This window comes from Callorhinus ursinus, unplaced genomic scaffold (genome assembly GCF_003265705.2).
Source record: "Callorhinus ursinus isolate GAN/ISIS: 27379988/994484 unplaced genomic scaffold, GSC_fseal_2.0 scaffold61, whole genome shotgun sequence".
Classification (NCBI taxonomy): domain Eukaryota; kingdom Metazoa; phylum Chordata; class Mammalia; order Carnivora; family Otariidae; genus Callorhinus; species Callorhinus ursinus.
In genome coordinates, this window is record NW_027397123.1 from 1,149,308 (window position 1) to 1,169,828 (window position 20,521).

The 20,521-nt window shown below is 49.7% G+C and overlaps 1 protein-coding gene across 1 annotated transcript in view; it reads left to right on the forward strand.

Annotated features, from left to right (window-relative positions):
• The window catches only part of FBXO17 (F-box protein 17), a 29,217-nt gene extending 9,677 nt beyond the window's left edge, over positions 1-19,540 (forward strand). Inside the window, exons 2-6 of the mRNA XM_025854311.2 lie at positions 10,614-10,976; positions 11,762-11,873; positions 16,363-16,458; positions 17,253-17,388; positions 19,144-19,540. Of these exons, the coding sequence (XP_025710096.1) occupies positions 10,631-10,976; positions 11,762-11,873; positions 16,363-16,458; positions 17,253-17,388; positions 19,144-19,287 (834 nt within the window). The 5' untranslated portion in view covers positions 10,614-10,630 and the 3' untranslated portion in view covers positions 19,288-19,540. The remainder of the gene's footprint in view (positions 1-10,613; positions 10,977-11,761; positions 11,874-16,362; positions 16,459-17,252; positions 17,389-19,143) is intronic.
• Positions 19,541-20,521: the final 981 nt, after the last annotated feature.

Sequence of the window (20,521 nt, forward strand, 5' to 3'; positions counted from 1 at the left end):
TAGCAGGTGCTAGCAACAGCAAGTCTCCTACGTGGTTGATGGGAATACAAATGGCACAACTGTGCTGAAAAAAATTACTGTATGTTTTCTTGTAAAGTGAAATATACAATTAATATATGGTCCAAGAATTTCACTCCTAGGTAGTTATGAAAATGAAAACGTACGTCCACACAAACACTTGTACATGAATGTTCATTGCAGCTTTATTATTTTTTTATATTTTATTTATTTATTTGACAGAGAGAGAAAGCACAGCAGGGGGAGCGGCAGGCAGAGGGAAAGGGAGAAGCCGGCTCCCTGCTGAGCAGAGAGCCCAACGTGGGGCTCGATTCCAGGACCCTGGGATCATGACCTGAGCTGAAGGCAGACACTTAACTGACTGAGCCACCCAGGCGCCCCAACAGCTTTATTCATAGTAGTCCCAAGGGGGAAACAACCCAGTGTCCATCATGGTGAGTGGATAAACAGCTTGTGGTTTACCTGCCCAATGGAATAGTACTCAGCAATAAAAAGGATCGAACTCCTGATTGATACGTGCAACAACGTGGGTGGATCACACAGATATTACCCTGAAGGAAAGAGACACAAGGAGCCTGTACTATATGTATCAGAGTCCACAATCAGGAGACTGAAACCACACTCATTTGGAGGGAGAATGTTTACTCTACAGAATTATTAATTATAACAGGGAAATAGCTGCTAAGAAATAAAGAGAATGCTAAAGAATACAGAAATAGGAGACATAAGGAGTGGCCACTGCCTCTACAGTCCAAGATTGAGCGCTTGAGAAAGATGACAGTCCCAGACCCAGATCTCATTTGAGCACTCTTGGAGGAGGCTCACAAAGGGCAAAGGAGTCCCTGTGATGCTGCACCTTGAACTTGATGGAAATTCACGTTCTGGAAGTTGCCAGAAATCCATCCTCTGGGAGACTAGGGAAGGCAGTTCACAGGGAAGGGTCTTATTCCAGGCACTAGGAAACTGCCTGAGGTGGGTGCCAGAGCAAGGTGCTGGCCGCGAGATGCTGCCGACTGCCGGGCGCTGGAGAGGTTTGCACACTGCAGGAGCGGGGCGTGGGGGAACCTGGGGGAACCAAGTCTGGAAGTTGGAACCAAAAAAAAAAAAAAAAAGGGCGGGGGGGCGCGTCTTCCTGTAATGTTCCTCTGGCTCCCTCTACTGGAGAAACTCAAAATGTCAGCCGGCACAAGAAAAAGATTTAAATGGCCAAACTTGGCAACTTGGAGCCGTAAGGCAGTCAATTGCTAACTGGCACATTATATGATTCCATTTATTCCAGATTCCATTTATTCTAGAAAAGAATAATTACAGTGATAGAAAGCAGATTAGCGGTGGCCCTGGGGTGGAAATCGGTGGGGTAGGAGGGACAGGGAAGGGGTAAACTTTTTGGAATGACGGAAATGTTCCATATCCAGGTTGACATGATAGTTACACGGTGGTATACAGTTATAACTCAAATTGTACACTTGAAACGTGTGCATTGTATTGGATGTAAATTATACATCAATAAGGGTTCTTTTTTAAAGGGACCCATTCTGGGAAACGTAGGGCTCGTGTACAAATATAAATAGAAAAATGCACACGTGTGCACAAACACAGCACAGATGCACCCTAAATCCTCCACCGCGATAGCCCAGCTTACACTGTGGTGTAAGTGTGAGGTATTACTGGAAGTCGTATTATTGGCATTGGCTTTGTGGCTTGCTCACTCATTCTCTCTGAGGAGTTCACGTTCAACGCGGGTGCTGTGGGGAGTTGGCAGAGTTTAGAGGGGGCAGTGACCATCACAAGCGCCCACTCCCTTCTCCCATTCCCTCCCTCCCCAAAGTGAATCCGCAGAGGCATCTCACCTTAGGTTCTAATGCTTTCAGATTATCAAATCCTCATCTTTAGAATGAAAACTTATTAGTTGCTTCATAACCATTGGGTCTTATTCCTTGAGTCCTGAGCATGACTTAGGGATATCACAGCAACCCTATTTGAAGTAGAAGCAGTAGTTACCCCATATTACAGGCAAGAAAACTGAGGCTCAGAGGTCAGCAGCCTACCTACAAGATGCCAAGGAAGAGGCAGAATCGGGATTTGAACCCAGATCATCTGCCTCTAGTGGGAGCTCCTGATCACCACCTGTCCTGCTGGGGGCAGAAGCCTCAGGTCCTGAAAACCCTCAGAGGCTCCTTGCCCTCCACAGATGGTCCTAATAGGCTTTACAGATACTGAATCTTCCACAGTTGGGTCTTTTCTCTCCCCGTGACTAAAATGGAAATTTTTGAGCATACAGGAAAGTTAATTGTACAGGGAATAAACACTAACTCTTAAGGAAAGACAGTGACAATACCCACATATTTTTTAGCCTGATCCTGAAGTATCACTCCTCCTAGTAATAGTTTGTTCAGTCTTCCATGTTCTTAAAACAAAACAAGTTAGTGAAATGACATCTCAAATACAAAAAGGTATCAATATCACAGCAAGTAAAAACATATGCTGATAAATATGTAAGAGTGACCCATAGTTAGTCTAGTAGACTATTAGCTGATAAAATCAATAAAATCATTTTTAAATCAACTAAAAACTGCTAAAATTAATAAAGATGAAAACCCATACAAATTAAGTCATAAAATCAATAAAGTCAAAACACCGTATAAAATGAAGACCATTTAATGAATCAGGAACCTTGAAGATGACATTCTACTATTTGGTCCATGTCAGAAGTGGGCTGTAGCGGGAGAGAGAGAAAAGCCTGCGGAGGGAGCCTGAGCTGTGCAGCCTCCCCAGCTGAGTCTCCCCGACCGAGGCACTGGGGGCGGGAACCAATAGGCCTTCAGATGACCCCGCCCCACCACTGCCTGACACCCAAGACTCGAGCGCCCCTGAAAATGGCTGACCTGTGCCCCGGGAATTCCCAGAGCCAGAAAAAAAAAATCATAAAATAATGGTTATTGTGAGTGTATTCCAGCAAACACACCGTGTCAATGGTATCATCACTGAGTCATGGAGATATTTTGGGGCAAAATTTTCCAGTCACTATAAAAAGGTCTCTGGCCCTACACAATTTGAGGAACTGCTGAGGAGAGAGATAAGCTAGCTCACTCGTTTCCAGGGGTGCCTTTATTTTGAATAGTGCCATATTTTGTTTGAGAACTCTGGGGAGAGCTTTTTGGACGTATTTTTTGTTCCTTTCCGTGGACTCCCATCTCGTTTTATTGTTACTGTTTTTACTAAACCTTTTACAGAAAGTACCTAAAGCTATGCAGCCAGATGAATACGAGTAAATACACACATATAGACAGCTCTCAGATCAGGAAACAAACAAAATGCTTTCTAAATGGGTATACCTCTGCCTGGTTAGAATTTTTTTAATAGTTTTTTTTTCTTAAGATTTCATTTATTTATTTGAGAGAGCTCGAGAGAGAGCACAGGATGGGGGGAGAGGCAGAGGGAGAGGAAGAAGCAGACTCTCTGCGGAGCAGGGAGCCCAAGGTGGGGCTCCATCCCAGGATCATGACCTGAGCCAAAGGCAAATGCTTAACTGACTGAGCCACCCAGGTGCCCTGTGTCCGGTTAGAATTTTTAATGCTGCCTGAAATTCTCTTGGCAGAGAATTTTTTTTTAAAGATTTTATTTTTAAGTTATCTCTACACCCAACGTGGGGCTTGAACTCACAACCCTGAGATCAAAAGTCACACAGTCCACAGACTGAGGCCTGTAGTCACCATGAAATGAGTCATCGAGTCATCAACCACAATCTCAAGATGCAAAAGATTCCAGAGATTTTTTTAAAGATTTTATTTATTTGAGAGAGAGAATGAGAGAGAGAGAGCACATGAGAGGGGGGAGGGTCAGAGGGAGAAGCTGACGGGAGTCTGAGCAGGGAGCCCGATACGGGACTCGATCCTGGAACGCCAGGATCATGACCTGAGCCAAAGGCGGTCGCTTTACCAACTGAGCCACCCAGGCGCCCAAAAGATTCCAGAGATTTAAATAAAACCAAATAAAGATATTACACCAACAAAAACACCTGTAGTCAGAAAAACTGAAACGTGGAAGCCATCCATGTCCATCAGCAGATGAATGAATAAACAAAATGGAATATTATTCAGCCTCAAAAAGGAAGGGAATTCTGACACAGGCTACAACATGGATGAACCTTGAGGACATTACGCTAAGTGAATAGGCCAATCACAAAAAGACAAATACCATGGGGCGCCTGGGTGGCTCAGTTGGTTAAGCGTCTGCCTTCAGCTCAGGTCATGATACCAGGGTCCTGGGATGGAGCCCCGCATCGGGCTCCCTCCTCAGCGGGAAGCCTGCTTCTCCCTCTCCCACTCCCCCTGCTTGTGTTTCCTCTCTCGGTGTGTCTCTCTCTGTCAAATAAATAAATGAAAAATCTTATAAAAAAAAGACAAATACCATATGATTATTCCTCTTATATGAGTTACTTAGGTCAAAATCCTACAGACAGAAAGTAAGAGAGTGGTTAGCGGGGGCAGGAGGGAAGGGGGGTGGAGAGTGACTGTTTTACTAGGTGAAAAGAGTTTTGGAGATGGATGGTGGTGATGGTAGCACATGAATATATTTAATGTCGCTGAACTGTATACTTACAAAGGCTTATGATGGTAAATTTTATTTATTTATTTATTTATTTATTTATTTATTTATTTGTCAGAGAGAGAGAGAGAGGCACAAGCAGGGGGAGCAGTAGAGGGAGAGGGAGAAGCAGGCTCCTCACTGAGCAGGGAGCCCGATGTGGGACTCGATCCCAGGACCCTGGGATCATGACCTGAGCCGAAGGCAGACGCTTAACGACAGCCACCCAGGCGTCCCGATGGTAAATTTTTTAAAAAGACTTTATTTACTTGAGGGAGAGAGCACACAAGCAGGGGGAGGGGCAGAGGGAGAGAGAGAAGCAGACTCCCCACTGAGCAGGGAACCGGAAGTGGGGCTCCATCCCCGGCCCCTGGGATCATGCCCTGAGCCGAAGGCAGATGCTTAACCGACTGAGCCACCCAGGTGCCCCTTAGGATAGTAAATTTTATGTTATGTGAATTTTACCACCACCAAAAAAAAAAGAAAGAAAGAAAGAAAGAATTAGCCTCATGGAACAGGCAACAAATAAAAATAAAGTAGATTTCTGAATTTAAAAGTAATAATAAACCAGTAGTCAATACTTAAAAACAGCATGATTTTAAAACAAAACAAAACAAAAAAGTCAAAGAAACCTGCTATTCCTGAATTACATTTACTACGCTCAAAGGAGATAAATAAGTTTCCTAGGCAGGAAGTGGGTAGTCAGGATTTGAACCCAGTCTGGTCTGTGTCTGCAGTCAGGGCACCCACCGTTTCTCATCGGGGGCTCTTTTGGGGATTTGGGACAGACAGTTCCTTGTGGGAGGTACCCATCCCACGCAGTGCAGGTCACTGAGCACCGTCCCCTGTAACTAGTGCTGCGTAACAGACTACTCAAAACACAGCGACCTAAAACAATAACCTTTATTTTATTATTTCATAGCTCTGGGGATTGGCTGGGCTCAGCTTGGCTTCGCAGTTCTTAGGGGCTCGCGTGCAGCGCTGTCTGACCGTGGCTGGGGCTGGGTCATCGGAAGGCTTAGTCCCCACTATGTCTAGCCCCTGGAATGAGACTCGAACAGTTGGGGCTCCCCAGGCGTTTCTCTGCCTTCCTTGGGTCTCTTCAGGGCAGCCAGACTTCAGTGGTGACTCGGGCTATGGTGTGTGGGGCGTGCGGCTTGCTCGGCCTTCTGAGAGCAGATTGTGGGCAGCTCACCAGCTCCACAGTTTGGGGACTTGACGTTGGTAGCTTGCCATCAGTCACGGTAGGTGTATTTACCCAGATGTCAGCAAACGCTAAGAACCAGATTCTTTTTTCCTCCTAGAGGGCTGGTTGTTAAACGTTTAGCTGCACTCCACCAGACTCAGGGCTCCCAAGGCACGCATCCCGAGAGAGTGCAGGCAGTGCTGTATCTTCTTTTATGACCCAGCCTTGGAAATCCCTTAGCAATGTCACGTCTATGGCGCTCTGAAAGTTGAAGTGGTCACAAAGGGCTGCCTGTGTCAAGGAGAGGGGTGTGGACAGTGGAGAATGGCCAAGTCCTAGCAGAGCATGTCAGATAGGCTACATTATTACACCAACTGTGGTCTGTGTAGCATCATGGGTCCTGGAAACTGTATACCATTCGCGTCCCCCAGTCACTGTGCCAGCCAATAACATAACTGCCCCCCCAAAACACACACAGCACACACAGTCCCAAACAGCAGGGCATTGATGTGCCTTATGTATCCCATACTGCCCCAGCCAGTGTGTGGCATTCAGCCGTGTGGACATGGTGGCCACGAGCTCCTTATGGCCCTCAGCAGAGCATCCCAAACAAGGATATTGTATCCTCAGGGCTCATAAGGTACATCCCTTGAAGGTCCTTGCTCCTTGGTGAAGCCTGTCTGCCCTAATTTTGCGAGGGGGCCACCCCAGCTCCAGAGATCCCTTGTTTGCCAGTGACCAGCCCAGTCTTAAGGTGAGCCAAGCAGGGGAACCACACTCCGGTGAGTTTCACATCCATGACAGGCAGACTGGTGGACTTGCTATTAAATGGCAGCTAATTGGGGCACCTGGGTGACTCAGTCGTTAAACATTTGCCTTCGGCTCAGGTCATGATCCCAGGGTCCTGGGATCGAGCCCCACATCAGGCTCCCTGCTCAGCGGGAAGCCTGCTTCTCCCTCTCCCACTCTCCCTGCTTGTGTTCCCTCTCTCGCTGTGTCTCTCTCTGTCAAATAAATAAAATTTTTTTTAAAAATAAAATAAATGGCAGCTAATTATTAATGCAACTAAGAACAACTTGGGGGAAAAAAATCACACCCTGTTTCTTAAGTCTTATAACCAGTCACACTGTATCAGGGTAAAGTTGGTGTTCCGCATTTTGCCATGTCCATGGATCACTAGCCTGATACAGGCGTCTTTCTTTTTTTCTAAGATTTATTTATTTATTTTAGAGAGAGCTCGAGCAAAAGCGGGAGGGGCAGAGGGAGAGAGAACCTCCAGCAGACTCCATGCTGAGCGCGGAGCCCGACATGGTGCTCGATCTCACAACCCTGAGATCATGACCTGACCCGAAACCAAGAGTCAGATGCTTAAATGACTGCGCCACCCAGGCGCCCCTTAACAAAACCTTAATCAACTTATTTAAAAATAATAACAGCTGTCATGAGTTGAGCACTTACGGACATTAGACAATATAACAAGCATTAGATCATTGAAGTCTCTTAACCCAGGGCAACCTCCCGTGATCGTTTTGCCCATTAAACAAGATGATGGGATTCTGTGAGATGCCCCGGCTCCAATGCCCAGCACAATGGCTTCATAAGGGCCCAGTAAATGTCACCAGATGAAAAAATTGTAGCTGAAAGGCTGTTCATCATTCTTTTATGATGTGTAATAATACTAGCAACTAACATAATTTAGTGTTCAATATTAATTGAATATCACTCTTATGTCTGAGACACCAGCGATTTTTCTTAAACGTTTTACAAATATTAACCCGTTTCCTCCTTACAACAACCCCGTAGAGTATGTTAACATCCTCGTTCTCAGAGCACGAAGAGATTAAGAGACAAGCCCTTGGTCACAGAACTAGCTAGAGGCAGGGCTGGAACTCGAGCCCAGGCCGGCAGGATCCAGCCCCCGAGGCACTCTTCCCGATGGGGAAGATGAGATGAGTTTCTCACTAGGTCTGAGCCCAGTCACTCAGTTCTCATTAAATAAAAGTGTTTCACCTTCCTGTGCCTCAGTTTCCTCATCTGTGGAGTAGGTTTCTGATGTGATGATTCGTTGGCTCATTCACTTAACATCTCTTCATTGCACACGTATTGTGTGTCGGGCGCTGGCGTGGACACTGGTTATCTAGCATGCCAAACAAGCCCTCATGGTGAAGAAGGTACTAAGTAGGGGCGCCCGGCTGGCTCAATCAGTAGTGCGTTCGATTCTTGATCTCAGGGTCATGAGTTTGAGCCCCATGTTGGGTGTAGAGGTTACTTTAAAATAAAATCTTTAAAAAAAAAAGAAGGTATTAAGTAAATTATATATACTTTTGTGTGTGGTGTATTGAGAGGTGATAAGAGCTTTAGAGAAGTATATGGTAAGGAAAAGAGAAGGGGGAGTAAGGGGTGGTCATGAGCTCCTAAAATAGGGTGGCCAAGGATGGTGTCATGGAGATGCTGACATTTGAGCAAAGATTTGAAATGTGGAGGCGAGCATAGAAATCCTCTGGATCCAGGTGGAGGGAAGAGCCTGTACAAAGGGCCTGAGGTGTGGAGGCTCGTTTGGCTGGGCAGAGCGGGTGAGGAGGAGATGAGAGCAAGCAGGTGATGGGGGCAGACTGTGTGGGGCCTTAAGGGCCACAGTGAGGACTCTTGCCTTTATCCTGAATGGGGTGGAGCCCTGGGGGCAGGGGGGCAGTTCTGAGTAAGACAGGGACAGGACCTAATTCAGGTGCTCATACCTGACCTGGCTACTAGTGAGGAACAGAGAGACAGTGATGGCCCAGGTGGGAGGTGTATGAATGTGCAAGATCCCCAAGGGAGTGAGTGGTGATGGAGAATACAGGAGGTTCAAACACCAATCTCTGACATTTCAGATCAGATGGAGGATGAACAGCCAAAGAGACTCACTAGGAGTCACCAGGCGAATGGGAGGGGTCCAGAGGGTGTGGTGGCTTGGAGCCAAGTGAAGAGGGAGTAACCCTCAGTGTCAGTGTTAGTGTCAAAGTGAGGACTGAACCCTGACTTTGACTTAGCACCAAAGGGGTCATTGGTGACCTTGACATTACAGGGCAGGGGCGGCGGGGGGCGGGGCGCAAAGCCTGATTAGAGAAGGTTTAAGAGAGAACAGAAGTAGAAAATCTGGAGGCAGAGACTGGTGACAACTTTTTTGAGAAGCTTTACCATAAAGAGAAGCAAAGAAATGGGGCCATAGCTGGAAGGGGGGGGTGAAGTCAAGAGAGGGTTTGTTTCCAGACGAGAGGGATGACACCATGTGGGCTGCTGAGAACGATCGAGTGCAGAGGGGGATTCCAAGGCGCAGCAGACAGCGACAACTGTGAGACTCTGTGACCTGGAGTGGGCGGAAGGGGTGCGAGCCGGTCACACAGAGGGCTGACGTTTGCAGGGCAGTCGCCGTGGGAAAGCCAGAGGCCCCAGGGCCGGTGGGTGGGTGGTAGACAGGGTGGTAGGCACCTGTGAAAGTTCACTTCTCATCGCTTGTAATTTGTTTCTGCAAAATAAGAAGCAAAGGGAGAATGAAGAGGTGGGAAGAGGTGTGATGAGCTAGGGGCTGGGGGAGAGAAGGTGTGAAAGAGTTATCTACAGAGAGGAGGAGCCTGTGAGTAACAACTGTTATCTGATTGTCAGGCAGCCTTCCCGGCTTGAGGGTCAAGTTCACAATCTGGAAGTGAGAGCAGCCAGTGGAGTTGTGTGTTCTTCAGTCACCTTAAACTGGGTACAGCCACAGGACAGGCGGAGGGCTGGATGGAACCAGGGTCACATGCTGGAGGAAGCTAGGGACAACGATGTGGGCAAAGAATGTTTTTAATGGTTATCAAAGCAGCTGAAGCTGGATAAGGAAGAAATGGGGACTTGAGGGCTTGAGGGGCCATGAAGAGGAGGTAGACACAAAGGATGGGGGACCACAGTGGGCTGGAAGGATTGTGGGGCACTAGAAGGAAAGAGCTGGAGAGAGAAGGGGTGAACAGTGGAAAGTGAGCTCCCTGAGTTGAGGTTCTGAAGAGTCTGGTTATGGAGACGAAGTCTAGGTGTGACCATGAAAGGGAGAGGCTGAGAGGAGAGCAGGTCAGGGAGCAGAGAGGCAGGTGGCTGAAGGAAGGATATCTACTTGGATGTGGAAATTGCCAGGCATGTTGAGAAGAGCAGCCTGAGTGGCAGGGAGCCTGGAGCTAAAATCATGAAGCGGGCAGTGATCTGATCAGCAGCTGATGCACCAGGCAGGGTGGTGAACACGGGAATCATAGCTGGGGGAGTTTGGGGGAGGAGGGAAGAATGGTCTGGAGGCAGCACCAAGGGGCAAGATTTACCCACTCGGAAGAGCCACAGGGGAGCTGGGTTTTGGCTAGAGCAAGGCGATAAGAATGTTAAGTGAAGAGATTTCATGAACTGAAGACAGTTCATGAGTTCCAAAGGTCCGAGGGGTTGGGACAGGTTGGGGTATGCGGTGGAGATGGGCCGCCTCCTCGGGTTTTGTTTTGTTGTTGTTTTTTTTTTCTGTGCTCACGATCATACACGTAAACTGCTTAGCTTGACACAAATGCACCGGCCAGATACAGAAGCCGTGGGCAGTCCTGGGGGAGTCCTGGTCAGACCAGGGCTCTTTCGCTCGAGGGGGAAAGCTGAGAAGCCGATCGCCCTCAGAGCCAACTGGCAGTAACTAGGTGCCCGGGTTTCAAGGGCCGTGGCATTCCCCCGGCCCCCCACTGGAGCTGGTGGGGTCGTGGTCAAGCCACACAGGGACCTTGCGGCCTGGGAGAGGTGAGGGAGGCCGAACTGCCCTGATCTGCTGACCCCTCTCAACCCGCAGGACTCCGGAGGCCGGAGATGGGCGCCCGGCCCTCACGGCGACGGCTGCCCGCGGACCCGCCCCTAGCCTTGGACGCGCTGCCCCCGGAGCTGCTGGTGCAGGTGCTGAGCCACGTGCCGCCGCGCGCCCTGGTGAGGCGCTGCCGCGCTGTGTGCCGTGCCTGGCGCGACGTGGTGGACGGGCCCACCGTGTGGCTGCTGCAGCTGGCCCGCGACCGCAGCGCCGAGGGCCGCGCACTCTACGCAGTGGCCCAGCGCTGCCCGCCCAACAGCGAGGACGAGGAGTTCCCGCTCTGTGCCCTGGCGCGGTACTGCCTGCGCGCGCCCCTCCGCCGCAACCTCATCTTCAACTCCTGCGGAGAGCGTGCGTGCCGGGGGCGGGGCCGGGTAGACCGAAGTGTTGCGTAGGATGGGGGCCGGGCCAGGCCGAGTGGGCGTGGCCAGGATGCATGGGGGGGACAGGGCGGGGCCAGGGCAGGAAGCCAAGGGGCGTGGCCAAGGGAAGAGGCTATTGGGAAACTTGCCAGGCGGGGCTGGGAAAGAGATGGACTGGGTGGGAGGGGCCGGGGGCTGCGGGCTGTGGAGGGAGGCTAACTGGGTAGGCAAGAGCTGGACGAGCCAAGGGCCCTGGCGGGAATGACGCGGGCTGGGACTGTAGACTCAGTGGGCGGGGCTAAGGAGGGAGGAGCCAGGGAGGACTGAGGAAAAGCTGATTGGGTGCTGACGGGGGCGAAACTTGCATAGAACTATGAGGCCACCCTGAGCCTGTGGGGAGGGGGAACTGACCGAGTGGGCGGGGCCAAGGCAGGAGGAGCCCGAAGGCTGTGGTAGGAGAGGGCGGGGCCATGATGGCACGAGCCCGGGGCGGGGCCAGGGAGAAGCCGAGTAGATTGAGGGGCTGAAGGGAGAGCTGGGGGCGGGGCCGAGTGGGGCCGAGGAGAAGCTGAGTGGATGGGCAGGGCTGAGTGACGCGGTCGTGGGGTGGGACCAGGAATGCCGGCGGCTGGGAGGCGGGGCCAGGGTCGAAGAAACCGGGCGTGGAGCGCGGGAGGGAGGAGTTGGTGGGCGGGGCAAGCAGGGTGGTGGCGGGCGGTTCTCTGGGCTGGCGGCAGGTGAATCCGTCGTCTTCAACCCTGTTGCATCCCACAGAAGGCTTCAGAGGCTGGGAGGTAGAGCACGGCGGGAACGGCTGGGCCGTGGAAAAGAACCTAACACTGGTGCCGGGGGCTCCTTCCCAGACCTGCTTCGTGACTTCTTTCCAGTGAGTGGCCCTTGATCCCTGGGGCAAGGGCCCCGAGGAGGGAGAGAAACCCTACCCCTCTGTCCTCATTCTCACCCTCACTCACCTTCACCCTCTCCTTCCCTCATTCATTTATTCAGCCAGTCAAATAGTTGTCAAATATTTGTTGAGGGCCTGCCAGGTGCCAGGCACTCTTTTATATGCCAGAGATACAGGGAAAATTCAGAAATGGGGAATTCAGAAAGGGGGCGCGGGAGACATGAAACACATATAAACAGTAAAATAATGATGACAACAAAACAACAAAGAGGAGTTAGTCGATTCCCGCTGCTTTACATGTAACTCTTTGAATCCTGGCAACAACCCTGTGACATGGATAGCATTATTTCCACTTGATAATAGGAAACAGGCGCAAAGGGTAGCCAACACCTAATAAATGGTAAAGCTGGGATTTGAACCCAGGTAATCTGGCTCCAGAGCTTCTGAGTCTACAGAGACATCCGAACAGCTGACTGATTGATTCTCTTTATTCTCACACCCCATCCCCATTGTTCTCGCTCCCTCCCCCCGCCCCCGTTCAACCATTCTCCTGTGGCATTAACCAACTTTCTAGTAGTTGCCAGTATGTTAGGGGTGAAGTGATGTCTTACTGATGTTTCGATTTACTAATAATTAAGCATCTCTTCGTGTGCTTGTTAGCTTTTTGGATTCCCTCTTTTGGAAATTGCCTATTCATATTTTCTATTAGGGTTGATATCTCATTCTTTTTTTAATTTTCATTGTTATGTTAATCACTGTACATCATTAGTTTTTGATGTAGTGTTCCATGATTCATTGTTTGTGTATTACACCCAGTGCTCCACGCAGAACGTGCCCTCTTTAATACCCATCACCAGGCTAACCCATCCTCCCACTCCCACCTCCCCTCCAGAACCCTCAGTTTGTTTTTCAGAGTTCATCGTCTCTCATGGTTCATCTCCCCCTCCGATTTCCCCCCCTTCATTCTTCCCCTCCTACTATCTTCTTTTTTTTTTAAACATATATCGTATTATGTGTTTCAGAGGTACAGATCTGTGATTCAACAGTCTTGCACAATTCACAGCACTCACCATAGCACATACCCTCCCCAATGTCTATCACCCAGCCACCCCATCCCTCCCACACCCCACCACTCCAGCAAATCTCAGTTTGTTTCCTGAGATTAAGAATTCCTCATATCAGTGAGGTCATATGATACATGTCTTTCTCTGATTGACTTATTTCGCTCACCATGACACCCTCCAGTTCCATCCACGTCGTTGCAAATGGCAAGATCTCATTCCTTTTGATGGCTGCATAATATTCCATTGTGTATATATACCACATCTTCTTTATCCATTCATCTGTCAATGGACATCTTGGCTCTTTCCACAGTTTGGCTATTGTGGACATTGCTGCTATAAACATTGGGGTGCACGTACCCCTTCGGATCCCTACATTTGTATCTTTGTGGTAAATACCCAGTAGTGCAATTGCTGGATCATATGGTAGCTCTATTTTCAACTTTTTGAGGAACCTCCATACTGTTTTCCAGAGTGGCTGCACCAGCTTGCATCCCCACCAACAGTGTAGGAGGGTTCCCCTTTCTCCACATCCCGGCCAACATCTGTTGTTTCCTGACTTGTTAATTTTAGCCATTCTGACTGGTGTGAGGGGGTATCTCATTGAGCTTTTGATTTGGATTTCCCTGATGCCGAGCGATGTTGAGCACTTTTTCATGTGTCTGTTGGCCATTTGGATGTCTTCTTTGGAGAAATGTCTGTTCATATCTTCTGCCCATTTCTTGATTGGATCATTTGTTCTTTGGGTGTTGAGTTTAAGAAGTTCTTTATAGATTTTGGATACTAGCCCTTTATCTGATATGTCATTTGCAAATATCTTCTTCCATTCTGTCGGTTGTCTTTTGGTTTTGTGGACTGTTTCTTTTGCTGTGCAAAAGCTTTTTATCTTGATGAAGTCCCAATAGTTCATTTTTGCCCTTGCTTCCCTTGCCTTTGGCGATGTTTCCAGGAAGAATTTGCTGCGACTGAGGTCGAAGAGGTTGCTGCCTGTGTTCTCCTTTAGGATTTGGATGGACTCCTGTCTCACGTTTAGGTCTTTCAGCCATTTTGAGTCTATTTTTGTGTGTGGTGTAAGGAAATGGTCCAGTTTCATTCTTGTGCATGTGGCTGTCCAATTTTCCCAACACCATTTGTTGAAGAGACTGTTTTTTTCCATTGGACGTTCTTTCCTGCTTTGTCAAAGATGAGTTGACCATAGAGTTGAGGGTCCATTTCTGGGCTCTCAATTCTGTTCCATTGATCTATGTGTCTGTTTTTGTGCCAGTACCATACTGTCTTGATGACGACAGCTTTGTAATAGAGCTGGAAGTCCGGAATTGTGATGCCGCCAGCTTTGCTTTTCTTTTTCAACATTCCTCTGGCTATTCGGGGTCTTTTCTGGTTCCATACAAATTTTAGGATTATTTGTTCCATTTCTTTGAAAAAGGTTGATGGTATTTTGGTGGGGATTGCATTGAATGTGTAGATTGCTCTAGGTAGCATTGACATCTTCACTATATTTGTTCTTCCAATCCATGAGCATGGAATGTCTTTCCATTTCTTTGTGTCTTCCTCAATTTCTTTCATGAGTATTTTATAGTTTTCTGAGTACAGATCCTTTGCCTCTTTGGTTAGATTTATTCCTAGGTATCTTATGGTTTTGGGTGCAATTGTAAATGGGATCGACTCCTTAATTTCTCTTTCTTCTGTCTTGTTGTTGGTGTATAGGAATGCCACTGTTTTCGGTGCATTGATTTTATATCCTGCCACTTTACTGAATTCCTATATAAGTTCTAGCAGTTTTGGGGTGGAGTCTTTTGGGTTTTCCACATGAAGTATCATATCATCTGCAAAGAGTGAGAGTTTGACTTCTTCTTTGCCAATGTGGATGCCTTTTATTTCTTTTTGTTGTCTGATTGCTGTGGCTAGGACTTCTAATACTATGTTGAATAGCAGTGGTGATAGTGGACATCCCCGCCACGTTCCTGACCTTAGGGGGAAAGCTCTCAGTTTTTCCCCATTGAAATGATATTTGCTGTGGGTTTTTCATAGATGGCTTTTATGATCCTGAGGTATATACCCTCTATCCCTACACTCTGAAGAGTTTTGATCAAGAAAGGATGCTGTACTTTGTCAAATGCTTTTTCTGCATCTGTTGAGAGGATCATATGATTCTTGCTCTTTCTTTTGTTAATGTAGTGTATCATGTTGATTGATTTGCAGATGTTGAACCAAACTTGCAGCCCAGGGATAAATCTCACTTGGTCGTGGTGAATAATCCTTTTAATGTACTGTTGGATCCTATTGGCTAGTATTTTGGTGAGAGTTTTTGCATCCATGTTCATCAAGGATATTAGTAATTCTCCTTTTTGATGGGGTCTTTGTCTGGTTTTGGGATCAAGGTAATGGTGGCCTCATAAAACGAGTTTGGAAGTTTTCCTTCCATTTCTATTTTTTGGAACGGTTTCAGAAGAATTGATATCTCATTCTTGTTGCTATACAAGAATTCCTTGTGTATTTTAGATGTTAGCCCCTTGTCCATCCTGGACACTGGGAATCTCCCACTCTACCCTCTCTATTAACTGTGTCCATGGTGTTCTTTGTGGTTATTTTCATATGATCAAATTCTTCTCTTTTTTGCTTTAGAGTCTGTTTTTGAAATTTGCATGAAAAATCCTTCCCTACCCTTGATCCTAACAGTATTCTCTCATAATCTCTTCCAGTAACTTCACAGTTTTGTCCTTCACATTTAGATCTTTAGATGGCATATTCAAATCAGGGGAGAAGGACTGTTTACAAAGGCGGAGGCAGACCACAAGGGATACTCTATGAACCCCAGGCTAGTAACAGTGAGGGAAAGGGTCATTTCCGGCCCGAGACCTGACAAGGGTAAGGGGAGGAAGCAGTTCCTGAGCCATAAGCCAGGGAAGGCTGTGAGGAGAGGGCCCCCTGAAGCTGTGCCCTTTCATGGAGAGACACGGCAGTCCCACGCTGATCCCTTGGGAGGGAGCCGGGAGGCTAAATAACCTGATTTTACTCTCCTCTCACCATTCCTTCTCCTGCTAGCGCTTCCCATTGGCTAACCCAGCAAGAAGGGGAGAGTAAGGGAGACCTGTCCATACAGGCAGTACAACCTTAGTCCTTGGGCCTCCACACTTTATTTAGGAGGCTCCAGAATTCCCCGCTCAGTGTGGCCTCCATTTGTACTCGTGTTCCAGTCCCCACAAATATTAAGGACATACAGGTCAGCCTCCTGGAGCCCAGAGCCTGCTGGAGGATGGTGGAAAGGAGGGGAGAGGCCAGTGGGCATGCCCAGTCCATCCTACATCTTGTCCAGGACAGCAAAACCCGAGGGGCTGCTTCAGACAGGGTTGTCAGGGGAGGCTTCTTGGAGGAGGTGATTTCATCCCTACACCATCGCCCCTTCCCAGATGGTGCTTCAAGAGGCAGCTTGTAGACTTGGTGATGGAAGGAGTGTGGCAGGAGCTGCTGGACAGTGCCCAGATCGAGATCTGTGTGGCCGACTGGTGAGTCAAGAATGGCAACCCACCCTGAGCGCCATCAGGCCTGGCAGCCGTGCTGCACAAAGGGTTCCTCCGTGCCCCCCATCAGCCCCCTGGTCTGGCCGCGGCTACTGTGTGCCCTTCATGGTGAGGCTGAGTGGGAAGGGGATACTCTCACAGTTGCAGAGGCTGGGAGGGGCAGAGCCTTGACGAGCTCAGAGCCCCCCCCCCCCCGCACCCTTCCCTGACCCCTTTCAGCAGGCCCCGGGGTTGTTGACATGGGGGCCATTGACTGACTTGGTCTGAAACGAGGTACCCCATCTCACCCACTCCACCCTCATCGCCACACTCAGCATGGACCCTAAGGGCTTGTGGACACCCAAGTCCTCAGGAAGGTTCGGAGCACGGTGCCCTGAGAACTGAGACTCAGAGGGGCAGAGTTGGCCCTGGTTCCAGAGCACCCCGGTTCCTTCACAAAGCACTCAGGCTCCTCCTTCCAGCTCTTGCTCCCCCACGCAAAGTCCGGTTTCTTCCCTGGGGCTCTGGCTCCTCCCCAGAAAGACCCAGGCTCCTCCTCTCCCAGGTTGTGGTTCCTCCCCAGACACCATCCTCCTCCCCCTCCACGCACACACATCCAAGGCAAAGCCTCTAGAATCCACCCCAGGAGCACCCAGCCTCCTCCCCGCAAATTCCCAGGGCCTGACTTCTCCATATGCAGCGTGGGATGTGCGACCCTCATCAAAGTGCAGGGAGGCTTAGCCCTCAGCCTGGTGACCAGGCGGGTGGCGGGGGCATCAAGGCTCACCACCACCTGGCAGGTGGGGTGCCCGAGAGAACTGTGGCTGCATCTACCGGCTCCGGGTCCGCCTCCTGGATGTGTATGAAAACGAAGTGGTCAAGTTCTCGGCCTCACCCAACCCGGTCCTTCAGTGGACGGAGCGAGGCTGCCGACAGGTGGGTCCAGACTGCCTTCCAGACCACCCCTGACCTGCCCAAAGACGCACCCCACCTCCCACCGGCTCAGATACCCTTCTCAGGCTTCATCATGGCTGGAGGTCTCTAACAATAACAGCCAACAACCACGGAACCCTTACTTCCGCCCAGGCACTCTTCCCAGAGTTTTGCCAACTAATGCATTTCATTAGCAGAGCCCCTACTGTGTGCTGGGCACTGCTCTAGGTGCTTGGGATGCAGTGGTAAATCAAAGTCCTTGCCTCTATCCTCATTCTAGAGTTGAGGAAACTGAGGCATGCAAGGTTAAGTGACTGGCCCCAACTCACACTAAAGCACGCAGGGCTCCATTCCCACCCAGGCTGGCTCCCAAGCCTGTGCTGAGTCATCGCACCTGTTAATCAGAGTAACCTTTGTGGGCACCTGCCTGGCTCAGTCGGTTAAGTGTCTGACTCTTGATTTCAGCTGGGGTCACGATGTCAGGGTCGTGCGATTGAGCCCGGTGTCAGAGCCTGCTTATGATTCTCTCTCTCCTTCTGCCCCCCCTCCCCCTCCAGCTTGGGCATGCTCTCTAAAAATAATAATGACAGTAATCAAAAATACCAAACCCTTGAGGTGGCCTTCTTGTTTCCTCTTCTGATCTCCTCCCCACCCAACACACATCCAGAAAGGTCCCATTTAAAAGAGTCAGATCACAAGTCTCCCCGCTTGTAACCCTCCTAGGGCTACATCTCAGAGGAAAAGCCAGTTTTATCATGCAGCTATAAAAAGGGATGAAGTATGGACCCATGCTACAACATGGATGAACCCTGGCAATGGGATGCTAAGTGAAAAGAGGCCAGGCACAAAAGACCACACACTGTAGGGCTGCATGTATAGGAAATGTCCCGAAGAAGCAAAGACACAGAGAGAAAGCAGAGAGATGAGTGGTTGCCAGGATATGAAGCTTTTTTCTGGGCTGATGGAAATGTTCCAGAATTAGTTGGTCATAGTTGCATAACACTGTGAATATACTAAAAACCACGAAATTGTACAGCTTTAAATGGCGCATTGTGTTAGGTAAATATTATCTCAATTAAAAAAATTTTTTGCAAAGGATAAGAAAAGGCAGAAGCCAAAGTCCTTCCATGGCCCACAAGGCCCCACATGATCTGCCCTTTACTTTCCTGACACCACCTCCTGTTCTCCTCTCTGCTCCAGGACACTTCTACCTCAGGGCCTTTGTGCTGACTGTTCCTCTATTTTTTTTTCTTAAGGGAGAATTTTTTTTTTTTTTTGAAGATTTATTTATTTGTCAGAGAGAGAGCACAAGCAGGGGGAGCGGCAGGCAGAGGGAGAAGCAGGCTGTCCGCTGAGCAGAGAGCCTGATGTGGGACTCAGTCCCAGGACCCCGGGACCATGACCTGAGCCGAAGGCAGGTGCTTATCCGACTGAGCCACCCAGGTGCCCCAAGACTGTTCCTCTGTTTGGAACACTCTTTGTCCGGACCCCCACGACTCCCTCCCCTCCTTCAGGTCTCTGCTCACTCACTGTACCCCACCCCCCTGCCCCTTACCCCCAGTTGTCTTCAGTGTCTGAGTCCCCTACGAGACCATCAGCTTCACCTGGGCAGGGCCTTTTTGCTTTCTTCACTGCTGTATCCCCAGGCCCTAGAGCAGGGCCTGGGACCCTGCTGGTCCTTGGGGAGTGCCTGTTGAGGAAGGGGAGGAAGGGAAGGGCCCACAGGTCCTCACCCTCCCGCTCTCCTTCCCCACGCAGGTGTCTCATGTCTTCACCAACTTCGGCAAGGGCATCCGCTACGTGTCTTTTGAGCAGTATGGGAGGGACACGCGTTCCTGGGTGGGCCACTATGGCGCCCTCGTGACCCACTCCAGTGTGAGGGTCAGGATCCGCCTGTCCTAGCCGACCAGGCTGATCCAGCCTTCCAGAATATACTGCCATTTGCCGGACATCATCATCAGTCAAGGGCAGCTTTGCAGCTGGGAGTCGGGTGCCTGTGGACGGTGGGGGTCCCATGTGGCCCATTCCCGGTGGCCCTCCGGTGAACCCTACTTGCTGCTGCTTTGGCATGGTGGCCCACACGCTGTGCAAGAAACCAGGGATCCAACCAGGCTGCTCACAATTTCCCCAGCTTCCCAGGGTGTGGGAAGTCACTCAAGAGTAACTCAAGAAATGTTTACTTTGCTTGCAATTGTTTTCTTGCACGTGTGGATGTTAATTGGTGGACTGAGTCAAAAATCAAAGGCCAAACCAGGGTTTGTGACAGTGGCTCCTGGCTGCATATTTGTGGGGTAAGCCGACTGCCCAGCAGGGAGCAGAGGTTAGGGGGGGCAGTCTGTCCTTGAGGTCACCAACAGGGGCATCAAAGGGAACCCTTTCTGTTGTCTTGGGGGTCTCTGGGATTCAGATGTGAGGCCTACGTGACCTCCAGCACCACCTATCAGCACCTGCCCTTTGAGCCTGGCTGGTGCCATTCCTTTCAGAACTCCGGAGATCCTGCTGATCCCCACACCACGACCCCCCCCCCCACCTCCTGCCTCTACGCCAGGGGCAGATCCCCTCCCACTGGGCAAGACTCCTTTTCTCCACTCTCTTGCATTCAGACTCTAAGAGCAAGGCGTGCCATGGGGGAAAGGGCTCATGCCTGCCTCCCTAGCGTCTCCTGCTATTTCCCCGGCTGGGCACAGCCAACAAACTGGCTCAATAAAATCGATGCTAAATGTGAAACCATGGGGGACTTTTGTCTGTAATCAATGCACTGTCTGCCCCCAGCCCTAATCCTAAAAGGCCTATGGGAGGTTTCCAATCGTGAGAACTTCAGGAGGCGTGCTAAGCTCCATGCGGGAAATGGAAGGCAGGCAGTTATTTATTCGGTCCAGGAGGAAACAAGTTCAGTTTCAATGACCTGCTCAAGGTCACCTGGCCAGTAAGCAGGGAAGGCAGGACTTGCACAGAGCCCAATGATGGAAGGACGGCTCCCAGTGGCCACGCATGTGATCAGGTGAGGTCAGTATTACTCTCGGTGCCATTTCCCAAGGGAGGAAACTGAGGCCCAGAGGGGGAAACACGTATATTCAAAGTCAGAGAACAAAGGAGAGAGCGAGGACTCGGACCCAGGTGTGTGTGAGTCTGGAAA